Consider the following 17,611-nt stretch of genomic DNA (forward strand, 5'->3'; position numbering starts at 1 on the left):
ATTAGAGGTATTGGCTTATGATTTTCTTTTCTTATAGAATCCTTGTAGTATCTGACTGTGGGAATGAGGTAATATGGGTTACATTAAATTAAGTTTGACAGTGTTCTCTCTCTTCAATATTTTTGACAAATTTAAGAAGAATTTCTGAATTTTTCTTTAAATGTTCTAGAAGAATTCACCAGTGAAAAGATCTGGAACTGAATTTTCCTTGTTGAGAGGTTTTTGATTACAGATCCAATCTACTTACTCATTATTGGTCTGTTCAGAATTTCTATTTCTTCAGGATTCAGTCTTGGTATGTTGTAAATTTCTAGGAATTTATCAATTTCTTGCAGGTTATCTAATTTGTTGGCATGTAACTGTTCAGTAGTCTCTCATGATACTTGCATATGTATTATTAGTTGTAATGGGCTCTCTTTCATTCCTAATTTTATTATTTGAGTCTTTTTTTAAAAAAGTAACTGAATTTTGTTGATCTTTTCTGCTTTTAAAAAATTCTTTATTTATTTCTGCTGATTTCATTTGTTTCTGCGGATTTTTGTCATCTTCTTTCTTCTGATAATTTTGGACATGGTTTGATATTTTTCCTAGAAGTTCTTTAAGGTATAATGTTAGGTTGTTTATTTATTTATTTAGGCATTTATTGCTATAAATTTGCCTCTTAACACTGCTTTTGCTTTATCCCATAAATTCTGTTATACTATGTTTCCATTTTTGTCTGTTTCAGGATATTTTTTATTTTCTTTTGGTTCCATCCTTGATCCATTAGTTGTTCAAGAGTTAATTTCCACATTTTCGTGGATTTTCCAGTTTTCCTCTTGTTATTGGTTCTAAATTTCATACCATTGTGGTCAGAAAAGATATTTGTATGTTTTCAGTTTTTAAAAATTTGCTAAGGTTTGTTTCCTGACAGAACATGTGGTTTGTTCTGGGGAATGTTCCATGTGCACTTGAGCAAAATGTGTATTTTACTGCTGTTGAATGAAATGCTCTGTACATGTCTGTTAGATCCATTTGTTCTAAAGTATAGATCAAGTCCGATGTCTTCTTATTAATTTTCTGTCTGGAAGATGTATCCATTGTAGAAAGTGAGGTATTGAAGTCTCCTTTTACTGTATTGTGGTGTATTACTCCCTTCAGATCTGTTATATTTGCTTAGTATATTTAGGTGTTATGACGTTGGATGCATATATAATTGTTGTATTCTCTTAATAAGCTGATCCCTTTATCATTATATAATGACCTTGTTACAGTTTTAGACTCAAAGTCTATTTTTTCTTATATAACTACCCCTGCTCTATTTTGGTTTCCATTTGCATGGAATATCTTTTTCCATCCTTTCACTTTGAGCACGCGTGTGTCACATCCTAAAACTAAAGGGATCTTTTGTAGGCAGCATATAGATGGATCTTGTTTGTTTGTTTAAATCCATTTAGCCGCTCTATGCCTTTTTCATGTTATTCATTATCATCCTTTCTTTCCAGCTTACAGAACTTCTTTCAGCATTTCTAAGCCAGGTATTGTGGTGATGAACTAACTCAGCTTCTGTTTGGGAAAATTTTTATCTCACCTTCATTTCTGAAGGAGAACTTTGCTAAGTAAACTATTCTGGCTGGTAGGTTTTTAATTTCAGCATTTTGAATATATCTCATACTCTCTCCTGGCTTGCAAGATTTTAGCTGAGAAATCCACTGATGGTCTTATGAGAGTTCCTTGGTATGAGACAATTTTTTTTCTCTTGACACTTTTAAATTTCTCTCTTTGTCTTTGATTTAGACAGTTCTTTTATTAACATCATTTTGGATTGGAATTTTGGGCTGACCTATTAGCTTCATAAACTTGAGTATCTAAATCTTTCCTCAGGTTTGAGAAGTACAGCCACTATTACTTTAAATAAATTTTCTGTCACCTTCTCCTTCTGGGACTCCAATAATTCACAGATTGTCTTAATGATGTCCCATAAACTCCTTAAGGGGTTTCTTTATTCCTTTTAATTCATTTTTTACTTTTTGCCCCTCTGACAGAATAATTTCAAATTATCTGTCTTTGACTTTATTGATTCCTTTTTGTTTGGTTCAGTCTGATCTTAAGTTCTGTACTGAATTCTTTGATTCAGTTATTGTATTCTTCAGCTCCAAACTTTGACTATTTACTGTTTTCTGTCTCTTTGTTGAACTTCTCATTTTGCTTTTTTAATTGTTTTCCTGATTTTTGTTGAATTGTTTGTGTTCTCTTATAACTCTCTGAGCACCTTTATAACAATTATTTCTAATTCTTTTTCAGACAATTCATGTATCTCCATTTCCTTGGGTCAGTTACTAAAAGTCTACTCTGTTCCTTTGGTGGCGATCCCTGTGGCTCTGTATCTGGGGCAGGAAGGCACAGTATTTGGTCGGCTCAGGCACCTCAGGTCCACAACACTGACAGCTGTGTTGTCTTTGGTGAGCACTATGATGGCAGGGCAGGTGGGGAGATGCTGGAGTGACTGCAATGGATTTTGGAGTCCTCAGTATCTTCTTCAAGTACAGCACCTAGAGACCAGGACGGGCCACTGTGGTGGCTAGAGTTGGTGGTGCACACACTTGGCTGCAAGGGCACTGGGTCTTGGCACCAACTCCTGTGACTGCAAGCCTTCCCAAGGCTCACAACACTGGAAACCAGTGCTGGGACTCAGGCTGGTGGTGTGTGGGTACATAGGTGGAGGGGCAGATGCAGTTGAGCTCAATGGTGCAGGCTAGTCATAGGAGTCAGGACTAGATGTGGGCTTCGATTTTTGGAGTATACTCCTATGGCTGAAGGGTCTCAACACAGATATGGGCATGGCATTGAGGCTAGAGATGTGAGTTGGCCAAGGGTGTGCAGGTGTACAGTTGGAAGGGCTGGCTGCACGTGGGCTCAGCAAATCAGGCCAGTGACAGAAAGCAGGGCTGAATCCTGTCTGCTGGCAGTTGTGGGGGCCTTGACTGTCAGTGTGGACTCCTATGGCTGAAGAGTCTTGCCATGTGTGCATTCATGGCAGTGGAGGCTAGTGATAGGAGTCCGGCCAGCATGTGCAGGCACATAGCAGGAAGGGCTAGCCCTGAGTGTGTGCATAGTGGTGGGTCAGTGGCAGGGTCAAGGTTGGCATCTTGCACTGGTGTAGCCACAGAAGCTGGAATGGGCTGCTGGTATAAATCCCAGGCTGCAGAGGCATGGGTGGCAGAGGGAGAAAAGAGGGAAAGACCTAGATAACTGGTGAGCATGTTGAAAACCTGTAGGGGAAAATCCTCAGTGGTAAAATCCACAGGGGTCTGAAACAGCTGTTTTGGACATTGTTTTCTGCATTGGTGAAAGCTGCTGGGGTCCTTGCAGAACATGTCACTGGAAACTATGATCACTCCCATTGCATATCTGGTACTGGTAGCCCCCACCCTTCTTCCTTGTTCCTAGCCATCTCTATATATCTCCGTTTTGCCAGTTCTCTGGGTGGGTGAAACTGAAGTGGTTTTTTTCCTGTGGTGTCCCAAAAGGCTGGGGATACTGGTCACTCACTCTGTTCTTTCTTTCCCAGCAAGGAGAACTCTTTCTAGCTCAGGCCCTCTTAGTGCTGAGTAGTGTGAGTCAGGAGGATAGGATGACTCAGGCAAAATGAAACTGTTCTTCCTTCCCTTTTTGGGCCGTTATTCTGTTGTTTATTTTCCACTCTGTTGTTTTGTTCCACTCTGTTGCTAAAGTTTCTTGAGTGGACTTCTGAGCTTTCCCAGAGCTATATTTTTGCACTGATAGATGTTCAATTATTGATCTTTGTTGGGAGACTAAAGCTCAGGTCTCTGCTCTCCTATCTTAGTGACACCACTCTCCTGACTTGCATTTCCCTATTTCTAACCCAAAGCAACAGTAATATTGTCTTTTCCCTTACACCCAGGACTCAGTTGCGGCTGGAATTTCAGAGAAAATAGTGTGTAGGGAAAATGTCCCAGGGGTCAGAGATGTACATAATAAATATCTACCCTTGGTGAAGGATCTGTGTATTCTCCAGATGTATACATGACCAGCCTAGGCTCTGAAGACATGAGTAGGGTATCTACTGTGCAGTCCACACTTATTGGCAAAAGTGGATCCTCTTCTGTAGAAACATGGGGACTTTCAGGTACAATATAAAACTTCGCATCGGATGCTTCTCTTTCTTTTTCTCCCTTCAAAATCATTTCATACTGACCACTTTTTTGAAAATAGTCCACTTATAATCCCCACCTTCTACTGAATCAAATACACATCCACATAACTGACCAATTCTCTCAGTGTCTTGCTGCATAGAAATAGTGTTAGTAGCAGAGCAGGTTGGAGAAACTCCTGGATTTCAAGGTATGCTCTGCATTTAAGTCCCACTCTGTCACTTTCTAAAATTTAACTTTGAGCAAGTCCACACTTCTAGATTCTCAATTTTCTCTTTTAAAAGTTGAAATAGTCCCTGACTTGCTCTTAGGCTTAATTGAATGAGGTAATTTAAGAGAACATGCTTTATATACTGTAAAGTGTTGAACAACTATAGAAGAATTGTATTATTTATATCTGCCATTGTGATGATTTATAGTATCATAGCTTTCAGTGGAGGTGTACTGTCTTTATTTAATTCCTATCCTTATGTAACTATTTTTATGTCTACATATTTGTTTAAAAAGATCATTTTTTAAGGAAATAATCTTCATGAAACACTTAGAAAGTCAATTGGTGAGGAATCACCTTTTAATGGTTGTTTTGGTTAAAGACTGAGAAGCAATGATCTGGAAATGTGGGGGCTTCCCACTTCCATCATCTATGTACACACACCAAACTTACCTTGATTAACAAAAACAGAGTTGTGGAAAGAGATGGGGAAAGGGAAGAGATGCAGTTTTTACAGTTTTGAATTTAATTTCTTTTGTAATTAGGTAAGATGGAGACACAGTAAGGTCAAGCATACATATAAGATAAAACCTCCAAAGATAAATTTGAGTTCAATAGTTTAGCTAATTGAAGACATAAACTTCTATTAGAGCAAGCCAACTTCACAGTGAACACTGATCATTTTTCATCAATAAAGGGCAAAGATTACATATATTTAAGAGAAGGATCTGTTCAGTCCAGCAATCACAGGTTAAGAAAACTTCTATAAATATCAAGCAGAAAGAATTTAACTTGAGATAAGATATAGCACAAAATTAAATTCTTGCATTTTCCTTAAATTCTTGTGCATTTCCTTAAATGTATTTCATTTCTTATGATTTTTAAAATAGTATTTCTTTATTTATATTAATAATGTTATTTAATATGACATATTCTCTCTTGTTTTGTTGATTTAATTTAATCTCCTTAATATCTTACTTTCTCTTCCTCCTCCAAGGCAAGCAATCTAATGCTATGTACATTATTTTGTTGGTAAGGTATTCTTCAGAGCTTTATATTATTGTTTTGTGGGCATATATTTTTATTTTATGTAAATTCTATTTTTATACACATATATAATTTCTGCTGCCTAATTTTCTCACTCAGTATTGTATTTATTAAATCTTTCAACACAGTTATGTTTATCTAGTCTGTACCTGTTAAGAACTACATGGCATCTCCACGGTATGTATCTGCCAAGTTTTAACTACTCACTCTCTCAATAATGGATACCAGGTTTGACTCCCTCTCTCTACCCACCATGAATAAAGCTATAGTGAACATCCTAGTACATGTACTTTAATGACCCTAGATGAGAAAGTCTTCAGTATATACATATAGCACAGGGGCAGGATTACTAGGTCATATGTTTTGTGTATAGTAAATCATACTAAATTGCTTTCCAGAATGGCTGTCATAGTTTTACCTTCCCATAGCCTCCAAAGTTCCACATATCTACCGGTTCTGACATTCCCCATGTTACTGAATTTTTCACTGACTCAAACAATAATAGACTGGTGTCTGTTCTACACCCTGGCTCTGTTCTAGGTATTAGAAGTATAAAGGAGACACAGAAAATATAACAGGGGTATCTGATCTAATTTTGGGATTGATGGTCAGTGAACATTAACCAAGAAGAGGAAGTGATATTTGATCTGAGACCTAAAGGATAAGTGGAAGAAAATGGAGAGGCTACCATAGGGTCAGTGGGAGGTAAAGGAAGATAAGTATTCCAAACAGAGGGGAGGGTATGTGCCAAGAGGCATGATGTGAACATGAATATGGGTCTTTGGAAAAAAATGTTAAAAACCAAAAGAAGACACCATTACACACCCACTAGAAAGGCTAAAATTTTTAAGACTGATTTTATAAAGTATAGGTGAGGACATAAAGCAACTGGAATAGTCATTCATTGCTGGTGGGAATGAAAGAGGCACAATCATTTTGGAAAGCAGTTTGGAAGTTTCTTACAAAGTAAAACACATGGCTTCCCTGTAGCTTGGTGATTTTGCTCCCAGGTATATATCAAAGAAAACTGAGTGCTTGTGTTCACAAAATAAAAACCTGAACAAAAATTTCACAGAGACTTAGGTTCCTCAAAAAATTAAAAACATAATTACCATATGATCCAGCAATTCCAGTTCTGGGTATATATCCAAAAGAATTGAAAACAGGATCTTGAAGAGATAATTGCACACTCCTATTCATTGAAGCATTATTCGCAGTATCCAAGAGGTGGAGGCAACCTAAATGTCCATTAATAGATGAATGATAAAGAAAATGTGGCATATACCTACAATGGAATATTATTCAGTTCTAAAAAGGACGGAATCATGTCATATGCTACAACTGGGATGAATTTTTACGACATTATGCTAAGTGAGGTAAGCCAGTCACAGAAAGGCAAATACTTCATAATTCTACTAATATGAGGTATCTAAAGCAATAAAATTCTTAGAAACAGAAAGTAGAATAGTGGTTTCCAGAAGCTGGGGGAATGGGGAAAAGAGAAATTGTTGTTTAATAGATACAGAGTTTTAGTTTTGCAAGATGAAAAAGGTTTAGAGAGATGTTGCACAATAATGGGCATACAGTTAACACTTCTGGTCTGTACACTTAAAAATGGTTCAGATGGCAAACATTATGTTACATGCTCTTCACCACAAAATAAAAAAAATTCTCATAGCAGTTTTATTCATAGTAGCCCTAAACGGCAGAGGATCTGAATAGATATTTTTCTAAATAAGACATACAAATGATTGACAGGACATGAAAAGGTATCTACATCACTAATCACCAGGTAAATGCAAATCAAAACCACAATATGACACTATTTCATATGTGTTTGAATGGCTATTGTCAAAAAGACAAGAAATAACAAGTGACAGCAAAGACGAGGAGAAAAGAAAACCCTCGTGCATTGTTGGTGTGTTGTAAACTGGTGCAGCCACTATGAAAAACATTATGGAGGTTCCTCAAAAAATCAGAAATAGAACTACCACAGATCCAGCAATTTCACTTCTGGGTATTTATCCAAGGACATGACAACACTAACTCAAAAAGATAAATGCACCCCTATACTCACTGCAGCATGACTTACAATAGCCAAGACATAAAAGCATCTATTAGTGATGAATGGATAAGAAAAATGTGATACAATGGAGTATTATTCACCCATAAAAAATTGGGACACCTTAATGGCATAGCTGGTTAAGCATCTGATTCTTGATTTCAGCTCAGGTCATGATCTCATCTTTCATAAGACTGTTTCTCGCATCGGGCTCCACCCCAAGCATGGAGCCTGCTTAAGATTCTCTTTCACACCCTCCCTCTACCCCTCCTCTCCTACCCCCCACAATCCCCTCTCAAAATAAATAAATAAATAAATAAATAAATAAATAAATAAATAAATAGTAAAAGAAGAAAATCTTGCCATTTGTGACAACTTGGATGGACGTTGAGGGCATTATGTTAGATGAAATAAGTCAAATGGAGAATGACAAATGCTACATGATCTCACTTATTTGTGGAATCGAAAACAAACCTCTGAACTTACAGAGAAAAGGCTAGTAGTTGCCAGAAGTGAGGGTAGGGGTATGAGGAAGGTGAAGTGTGTAAAAGTAGTCAAAAGGTACAAACTTCCAGTTATAAAATAAGTAAGTCCTGGAGATGTAATATACAGCATAGTGACTATAGTTAATAATACTGTCATTTTTTGTTCGAAACTTAAGAGAATACATCTTAAAAGTTCTCATGACAAGAAAACAATTTTAATTATGTGTGCTGATGGATGTTAACTAGAGTTATTGTGGTTATTATTTAATAATATATACATACATCAAATCATTGTTTTACATCTGAAAGTAACACAATGTTATATATCAATTATGTCTCAATAAAAATCCCTAGCAAAATTAATAGCCCCAAAGGGAAACAAACCAAACACTGATCCACAGGTACATGGATAAACAAATTAGTGTGTGTTTATACACTGGGATAATGCACAATAATAAAAATGAACAAACTACTGATGGATGGATCTCAAAAACATTATGCTAAATGTGGAGTAAAAGAAGACAGATAAAAAGCTGTATGAACTTCTGATTCCTTTAAATAAAATTTAAAGTTTGGCAGAACGAATCTACAGTGTTAAAACGAAAAAAAAATTACCTTTGGAGAAAACAGCATTGACTAAGAGGCATAAGGAAATTTTCAGGGTAAGGGAAATGTTTTTGATTGTTCTGGGTGATGTTCATTTGAGTACGGAATAGGTAAAAAATCTTTTGGTTTGCGCATACTATTATATGTAAGGTATACCCCAATTTGAAAAAAAGAAAGGAAACAAGCTCAGTGTTGGAACACAGATCAGAAAACAAAGAGTAAAGATTTCAGATATAATGTACAAAATCAAGGGAAGGGTTTGATCATGGAGGGCTTATGGGTCCTGTTGAGAATGATGATCTTTATGCTAATGGAAATGGAAAAGCACTGAAGATTTTCAAGCAAAGGCATGACAGGATTTGCTGTCCAGTTGTGTTTTGTTTTGTTTTGTTTTTAAGAGCTCTCTGATTGCCTGTGTAGAAAATGGATTGGTAAGAAGGCAAAAGTAGATAAAGGAACTAGTAAGAAAACTACTACTGTAAGAGTTTGGATAAGCAAAGAAGGTACTTTGGACCTGCTGTCAGTAGACGTTTACAAAAATAGAAGGATTGCTCAAGTTATTGTCTCTATCTCACATACTTTTCGTCCTGTTTACTAGGTGAAATTCTATTCTACCCTGGCTCCGTTGTCCTACTCTGAATTGTTCTGCTTTTCTAGGCCCGTGATAGGTCTTCTTATATTCTAAAGCTCAATATAGCAAATTACTCGTCACTTATTATAGCTGGTTGTTCATGTCTACTCTTGCGGTAGGAAGAATAATAGCTCCCAACAATGTCTATGTTCTAATCCCTGGAAGTTTTGCGTGGCAAAACTGACATTGTAGATGTGATTAAAGTTAAGTGCCTTGAGATGAAGAAATTATTATGCTAAATCATCCGAGTGGAGCTAATCTAATCATGAGTCTTTAAAAGCAGGGAATCTTTCCCAGCTTGTAAGCCAGCTTGCCCAGCTTTCTTCCTTCAGTCAGAGAGAGACAAGGTAAGTGAAAAAAGGTCAGCAGGATATAAAGTTGCTAGCTTTGAAGATAGAGGAAGGGGGTCATGAGCCAAGGAATGCAGGTAGTCTCTATAAGCTGGAAAAGACAAAGATGCAGATTCTCCCCTAGAGTCTCAAGGAAAGGACCCAAGCCCTGCCAACCTCTTGATTTTAGCCCAGAGAGACCTGTGCCAGCCTTCTGATCTTTCTGTCATTTTAAGTCATTAAATTTATAGCAATTTTTAAAGAAAGAGAAAACCAGTATATGAACATTTTGAGGACTGCGAGGAAGCTTTGTGACCCTGCCTCTCAACACTTTTTAATAAAACGTGTTTAAAGAAAGAATGGACTGGATATTCTCCTTCCTCATTCTGCAGGTTGGAGGATAATCCTGTAATGTCAGCATCACTGCCAAGTTTTTCTCCCTTCCTATATACAATTCCTTTCTCCATTCAGACAGATACTTTGACCCCCCCCTTTATTATGTTTATTCATTCAATCCATATTTATTATATGAGTACTATGGATTCTTGTAATTTGAAAGTTGACATTGTCAGTTAGTACTATAAAAGAAAATAAATATAAAACACATTTTGAAAACTCTTATAAAATATAAAAAGACTGATTATCTCAGAAAATACAGTAAATCAAGAGACAAGAATTGCTCAGGTATCATTATAAAATGTTATGTTACCATTTCAACAATATTTTATCTTCTGTTTTTGGATTCATTCATTCATTCATTCACTCATTCATTCAGTTCTTACTACCTACAGTGTATTAGGCATTGTGAAAGTCTTGAGTTAAGCCAGCTAATTGCAGATTAATTAACTCAATCAATTTATTGCTTAGAGATTATTTGTCAATCTCTTGTTATTAATGATTATTTTAATGATTTAACCCATGAACAGTTAGATGCCTAGTTACAGGCTCTATATTCTAATATAGATCACTGGATGATGAGCTATGTATTTAAGGAGAAAACAAATAAATGGTGGAAGAATAAAAATGATGGAAAAATAATAAAACCAACCTTTATTGAGTACTTACTATGTATCAGGTGTTGTGTGAAGACATACTATTTCATTTCATCCTCAAAACCTTAGGAAATTCTCCTTTCATTTTAGAGACAAGGAAAATAAAGCCCATGGAGACAAGTAACTTGCCCATGATTGCATAATTATTAAGTTGAAGATGGGATTTGAACCTTTGTAAGTTGATTCTAGAGTCACACTCTATTCTTCCTTTGTAGTGGGAAGAAGACAAGAGTGAAGGAGTAGAGATGAAGATGAGAAGATGGGAAGCTAAAGTTATCATGTATCTTATTTTACTTATAGTTTTATTCGAATATGTTTCCTTTTCCTTATAAAATACTTCTTTAAAGAATTCAGAATGGAACCCTGAATATATAAATGGGCACTGGATTGAATCCCTATCATACTAAGTCAGACTTCATACAGGCCCCATCCCCTGACCACATGGTAGGCACTGAAAACAGAGATAAAAAGATGGTCCCAAAAGGAGGAGGAAAAAGAAGAAAAGAAGGGACAGATTATCCTTCCTTTTATCAGGAGCCTCCAAATCTTTGGCCACCTAGCCCACTTTTCAACTAAGACTTTCTTGACACTGGATGAAAATTAAGAATAACCTTTGTATTGGAATGTTTGCCTGGTTAGATAAATAAGTGCTCAAAATAAAGCTATCATAGAGAAAAATCAGAAACCTGCATAATTTATACAATATTTAGCTTTTAGAAGCCTTGGAGACACAATCCTAAGGAATGGAAAACAAAGTTGTGTTTCTACGTATACTAGACATGAATGTGTATTTAATAGTGGTCTATATTTCTATATACATTTTCAGATACAGAAAAATGTGGTTATTAATGTCCTTGGCACACGTTATAGGCCATTAAAAGCTAAGGTAGAAGATACCTGGGATTTTCCAGCATATCATTATACCTCTTTAATATTCACGAATAAGACAGTTACTCCAAAAACAAAAACAAAAACAAAAACAAACCAGCTAGACTTGGAATCATATAGTTTCTCATGCTTTTGTATTATATAATGATATGAAACCATCTCATTCATGAGAAAAGTTGCCAAAAAGTTGAAGACAAAATGATTAAACAAACAACCAGACTAGATTGTACTAAGAAAGTCTAACATGATTCACACTATAATCAATAGGTCCAACTGACATTTGAAAAGTGTAACTTTTAGTTTTCGTTTTGGTTTAAAAAAAAAAGAGAGAAAGAGAGATAAAGAGACAGGATTTCGAGAGTATATATGTGTTCCCAATAACATAATATTTGATCATCCTGAATGAAGTTCTGATTTTTTTCCCTTGATTTTCAGCAGAGCCTGAACTAGTATTCAAGAATAAATCTAAATACTGCACTGACCTTTTCAAAGTAGAAGCATTTGAAACAGATATCCAACCAATGTAAGCTATAATCTTTTAAAGGTGCAATCTCCCACTAAATAAGAAAAAACCTAAACCTAAAAAAAAAAAAATGACTTTAGGTCATTTAGAAGCTAAATGCTTCTAAGCATAATATACATGCTATATGTGACCAGGTCTGTTTAAATATTCTTTGAACATATAAATTGGCCCCATTTAATTTATCTTTTTTTTTTCCTGATCCACTAATTTTTTCTTTCTTGCTCAAGTCTTTGCCACCTGATAATTATGTTTTGAAACTGTATTTCAATTAATCATCCCCAAAAATGCATCCCCACATATCAGCCTTTTTTAAACAATTTACTCTTCATGATCCATCAATAAGTTGTAAAATGAAATGACTGTTTTCACTGTGTTGTCATCTCCCTCTTGCTACCCTCCCCCAAGAAAAATGAACAAAAAATACTTACAATGGTTCTTAGCCAGGAGCATTTTATCCCTTATTCATTAGTGGTAAATGAGTCAGATATGAGTTGGCCAGGAAAAGAGCTGCTTTACCCAAAATTTTAGTACAAAAATGAGTCATCTCACTCCAAGCACCAATATATCCTCCAAAATAATTGGCAAGAATTTTCCTATAAAAAGAATCTTGCCTTCACTCTTTTCCATCCATTTAGTTTTCTGATTTTTCTAATTTTTAAATTTCCTGTGTACTTACAATATTACATTCATTACAAAGGCCCAAGAACATTTCCACCTCTTTATCTCATTCTGAAAGTCTTTCCTGTATTGAGTAGGGGGACAATTTGAATAGCATGCCTCTGGAAAGAATAAATGTTCTGTGGCTTTCAAGGTTTCTCTGTCTCTGACTCTCTCTGATGAAATTCATGCATGGTTCAATAGACATGCAAAAGTCAATTTTAGAAGAATTTTTCTTTTCCTCTCCTGAAAAAGTGAGTGCAAAGCCATAGAAAATAATTCAAGCAAAACTATTTTTCTTTCCCTAAGAAAAAAATCAATCAAAACAGATAAAATGTGTCTAATACTGATAAACAAATATGAATCCAGGTCATAAGCATCAACTCTGTTTCCCTACACATCAGAACATTCACATTCCCATTCTTTGCCACCAGAGGAAGCTTAAAAAATCACTGTGAACCAAAAAAAATAGATAGATAAATAAATAAATAATCACTGTGAACTGAAGCTGGGGGTAAGTCCCTGCAGATTATCAGAAGTCAAACACACCTTTTACCTGATGATAAGCAAGAATGCTTATAGAGCCAATTCCTGCCAAAGTGCTGAGATGTTTATATTACGTGGGGTGTATAACAGAATTTATTATTCTTAATTATTCTAAGCAAAATTATTCACAACTCATTTCACTCAGGTTGGAATTTAGTTTCATTTCTCTATATTAAATGAATTCTAAATAATAGATATACTCTTTTTATATCCAGCACTAACAGATGTTCGTTTCCTCAGTTTTATAGCCCTCAGATGACAGACAACTAACTGCATTTGGCTTTGGGAATAATTGCAACACCTTTGGATTATGAACTTGGTTTGGTTCTTAGCTGGGAACAGCAGGGGGTTAGTTCATATTATCAAAGATGTAAAATAAGTTTTCCTTTATGTTCCAGATGCCCACATGAAGATGTCTTCTAATAAAATATTGTACAACTATTTTTTCTATAAGTAATCTGGTCTTTAAGTGGTTATAGTAAGAAAAAAATACTTGCTTAAAAATGAAATCTCTTATTCAATGCATCTCCTGCTGTTGACCAAAGCAAGATGTTAAATCCATTAAACTCTGAATATCCAGTAAAAGCAAGAAAGCTAAAACTGTTTAAATTGTGCATTCTTGGGAAAATTGCCAACTGAGTACTAGGTAGCAGGATCTGTGTAATTAATGGTGATGTTATTGACAGAGGGAATATGATTTCCTTCTCAGAGCAATTTAGAAGTGCAAGCTGGCAGAACTTCAGTAAAGCCTCACCTGATTCATTTTTAAATTGAGAAAATGTGACTTTGAAGACAGCTACAGAAAGCACCAATGTTTATATATATGTACATTTGTGATGGCTTTGATTGTAGCAGACTTAAAAAAAATCCTAAATGTAGCATTGTCTGTATGATAGGATGATGAACACCAAAATGCACAAACTGACAAATATTTCTTAAAGGAGAACAAGCAAACCCAATCTTAGGTTAATATTATTTTTCTTTTCCTGAATGCTATATTCATATGAAGACTAATTGGAATCAACTTCTTCTTACCAGAAAGTGGAATAAAATCAGACTCAAGAGTCCATACATTCCTTTAAACAAACTCCTGTCTCCTTTGGAGGCACTTTCTATCTTTACCCAGTCCTTGGACCATAAGAGCAGTCACAGAAAGAGCCTGTATGTATTTAGGTTATTCAACTGACTAGTAATACTTCCAGCTTCCTCTCTCCTTTTTCCACTTCGTTATAGCAGTAATTTTGAAATGATGACAGAAGGAAAAAGTTTATCTGGAAAAATAGAGAGAACTAAGGAAAGAAGTAAAGCACACAAGTAGCTCTTTTCTGCAATGATCTGCATTTAAGTTAGCCAATGAGGAGTGATTTCTCTCACCATGTATCTCATCCACTCTAATTCTCTGTGAACTGCAACCACATGCTCCAGCTCTGTGTTTCCCATGAAGAATGAAACAAATGAATTCTTGGTGGCCTATAGCATTTGCTGTGGAATCTGTGGCTTTGAAGAAGACAAGTGGTGGAAGTGGAGGAGACAGGTGAAGGAAAGCCTGGAGAGTTTCACAAATGCTAATGATGAGCCTGGATGTTACTGACCTTAATGACTCCCCCATGTTGGATCCATACCTGCTATCTTCTGAAGCAAAGGGCTGTTCTACATCTACCGTCAGGGAGGCCAGGGCAGAAACAGTCTCGGTCTCCTCCTGCAACTGAGTCCCAGCCAAAGCACAACCCCTTGGCACAGCCACCATCCTTACTGACGTCCAGTACTTGCCTAGGAAAAAAAAATGCATCATACTTTAATAGGAATTTTAGAGCAGTATTAATCAGAATACTTATATAGATCCAACTCAGAGCAGTTGTTAAAACTATCTATGTTACACACAGCTGTAATTTGGTTTCTTAAATGTTATGATTAAGTCTTTTTCTCAATCTAAGAATGCCAAGTTGTGAAGTACTCATGGTCCCGAGCCCGAGTCTCTCCCTCGCTTAGAAGATAATAAAGTGAGGAACAGTCCACAGTCTAATGAACTCACTATCAGACTGACAGCTGTCTCTACAATTAAGTAATAAACAAACTCTGGGCATAGCCCCCTCTAGGAAACCCTTAAGAGACTAAGAGGTAGAAATCTCATGGAGAAATTGAATGAAATAGTCATGTTAAAAATTGCTACTTGAGCTATTACCTTTTTATAAAAAAAAAATGAGGTTAGAATATTAAAGAAAAAGAAAAGCCCAGAAATGCCAGCATGAATCGAATGGCAACTTTGCCAGAACAATCAGGTTTGTTAGTCCTGGATGTTCTTTCTTTCTCAACCCCAGGGTGTGTACTAGAACAATAATTGATTTAAAACTTTAATATATGCACTGGCTGATGTTGGCACCCTTCCATATGTCAGACGAAGTTTCTTTTTTGAGGCAGGGAAGGGGAGTAAGAGGAAAAGAAGAGGTCATTTCATGAGAACATGCCAGCGGAATAAACATGAAAGAGAGAGTCAATGGCTTTCTCGCAACCCGAAGCTTTTTTTTTTTTTTTTGTTAAGTGTTGAGTAGTCCCAAATCGAAGCAGGAGAATCTTCCTAGGTGGTGACATGACTTACTAGGTTAGAACTATCTCTGTAGCCTGACCAGTGAGGTAGGAGTTTGACATGGATTGGTAAGGAAGATAACTGGGTTCTGGACCAAGCTCTGCCACTGACCGTCCTATCATGCAGGTAACATTCTCTGGCACTTCATATCTGCTTCTCAAAACAGGAGAATGATCTCAAGTCCCTTCCAGCTCTAACATTTTGCAATCGGCCTTTCCTTATCTTACTGCCTTAAAAAAGAATGGATATCATATTAGGGAAGGAGACTCAGTCTCTCCACCTACTTCTAGTGCCAACAGAACCGTCTGACAGTTGTCCACTACAACTTTACTTGCTGTACTTACCTATTCTGTCCTAAGTCTGAGAATCATAAAGCTTTCAATTTGGACCAGATGATAGCAATTCTAACTAACATTTTGAGGTACTGAGGACATAAAGATACTTCCCTTGCACCAAGAAATTCATGGTCTAAATGACAAGACTCTGTGGAAAAGGCCCATGTGATCCTCAGAGGAAGTAAGTAGAACATATACTTATGATGACGGGAAAGTGAAAGCTGGCAGAAAAAAAAATTACTTAACCAAGTATTTGAAAGACCATCAGAAGTTAGTCAACCTGAAACAGAGGGAGGTGATGGTGGTGAGGTATTCTTAGGACAGGAAATAGTGCACACAAATAGTGCACAGAATAGTGCACAAACTTGAGTCTCAAGTCTCTGTGGGTTTCTTTTTTGGGGGGCGGAGGGGATGTGGGTACAAAGTCCACTGCTAGGAACTACTGGAATGTTTGGAAAAGTCTTGAGTGTGATGAGGGAGACCGTTGCAGCAAATATGTGCTAATTAACACATAATCTTTCTGAACATGCGAATATCTTGGGTATAAAGAGGGCAATTTTAAGCAGAAGAGGCAGGGAATCAGGTTTAAGTTTTTAAAAGATCCCTCTGCACAGATCATGGACAATGAACTGGAAGGTGATGAGAGTGATGGCAGGCTCATTAAACTGGAGACAAGTGCTCATTGAAGAGGAGGAGTAAGGAATCCATTGAAGATGGAGGCCTGAACTAAAAGTCAAGATTTCCAGATTGGAGACTACACACTAGACCCAAAGAAATCACTTGGATCACTCTGGGGCAAAATTCCCACATTTATAACATGATAGTGAAGGGCTTGATAATAATGAAAGGGTTCTCCCTGCTTTAATTCTCAGTGATTGTGATTTTTCTGATCTCATGTTGTGTCTTACTCTTGGATGTTAGAATGAATTTGTTTTGGAAGAAAATCTTACTTTTCTGTGAGTCCGTAAATCCATGAGGAGGTCAGTAAACACTTGCTTTTAGATAATATGGCACATCTAGAATAACCACAGGCTTTAATTTTTAAGCACTGTACTTTTTCCTTTGCATGGAGCACTGGGTGTTGTGCAAAAAGAATGAATACTGTTACGCTGAAAAAATAAATAAATTGAAAAAAAAAAAAAAAAAAAAAAAAAAAAAAAAAAAAAAAAAGAAGAGAAGTCTTGGCCATAGACAAAACAAACATCTTTACTCCCAAAACACAATCAGGACAGAAGGTATGAATCATTAATAATGATTTTCAGCAGAATGACTGACAATGGTCCTTTAACATTTAGCCTTTATGTATGTGAGTAGTAAGAAAGATTTTAAATAGCTAAGACCTTTTTGAATAAAATTTAATGTGTATAAAATATCCTGCTAAGTTAAGATTAAATGTTGGAAGTTTGGTTTTTATCCAAATGTATGAGGTTTCTGACTCAGAAATAACCCAAAACTTTGAATTCAATATGGCCTCTGGTGAAGCCTATAAAAACAAAGGAAA

The 17,611-nt window shown here is 36.1% G+C and overlaps 1 protein-coding gene across 1 annotated transcript in view; it reads right to left on the reverse strand.

Annotated features, from left to right (window-relative positions):
* The window catches only part of HDAC9 (histone deacetylase 9), a 927,746-nt gene that overhangs the window by 8,315 nt on the left and 901,820 nt on the right, over nucleotides 1-17,611 (reverse strand). Inside the window, exon 25 of the mRNA XM_046020993.1 lies at nucleotides 14,814-14,961. Coding sequence (XP_045876949.1) covers nucleotides 14,814-14,961 — 148 coding nt within the window. The remainder of the gene's footprint in view (nucleotides 1-14,813; nucleotides 14,962-17,611) is intronic.

This window comes from Meles meles, chromosome 10, assembly GCF_922984935.1.
Source record: "Meles meles chromosome 10, mMelMel3.1 paternal haplotype, whole genome shotgun sequence".
Taxonomy (NCBI): domain Eukaryota; kingdom Metazoa; phylum Chordata; class Mammalia; order Carnivora; family Mustelidae; genus Meles; species Meles meles.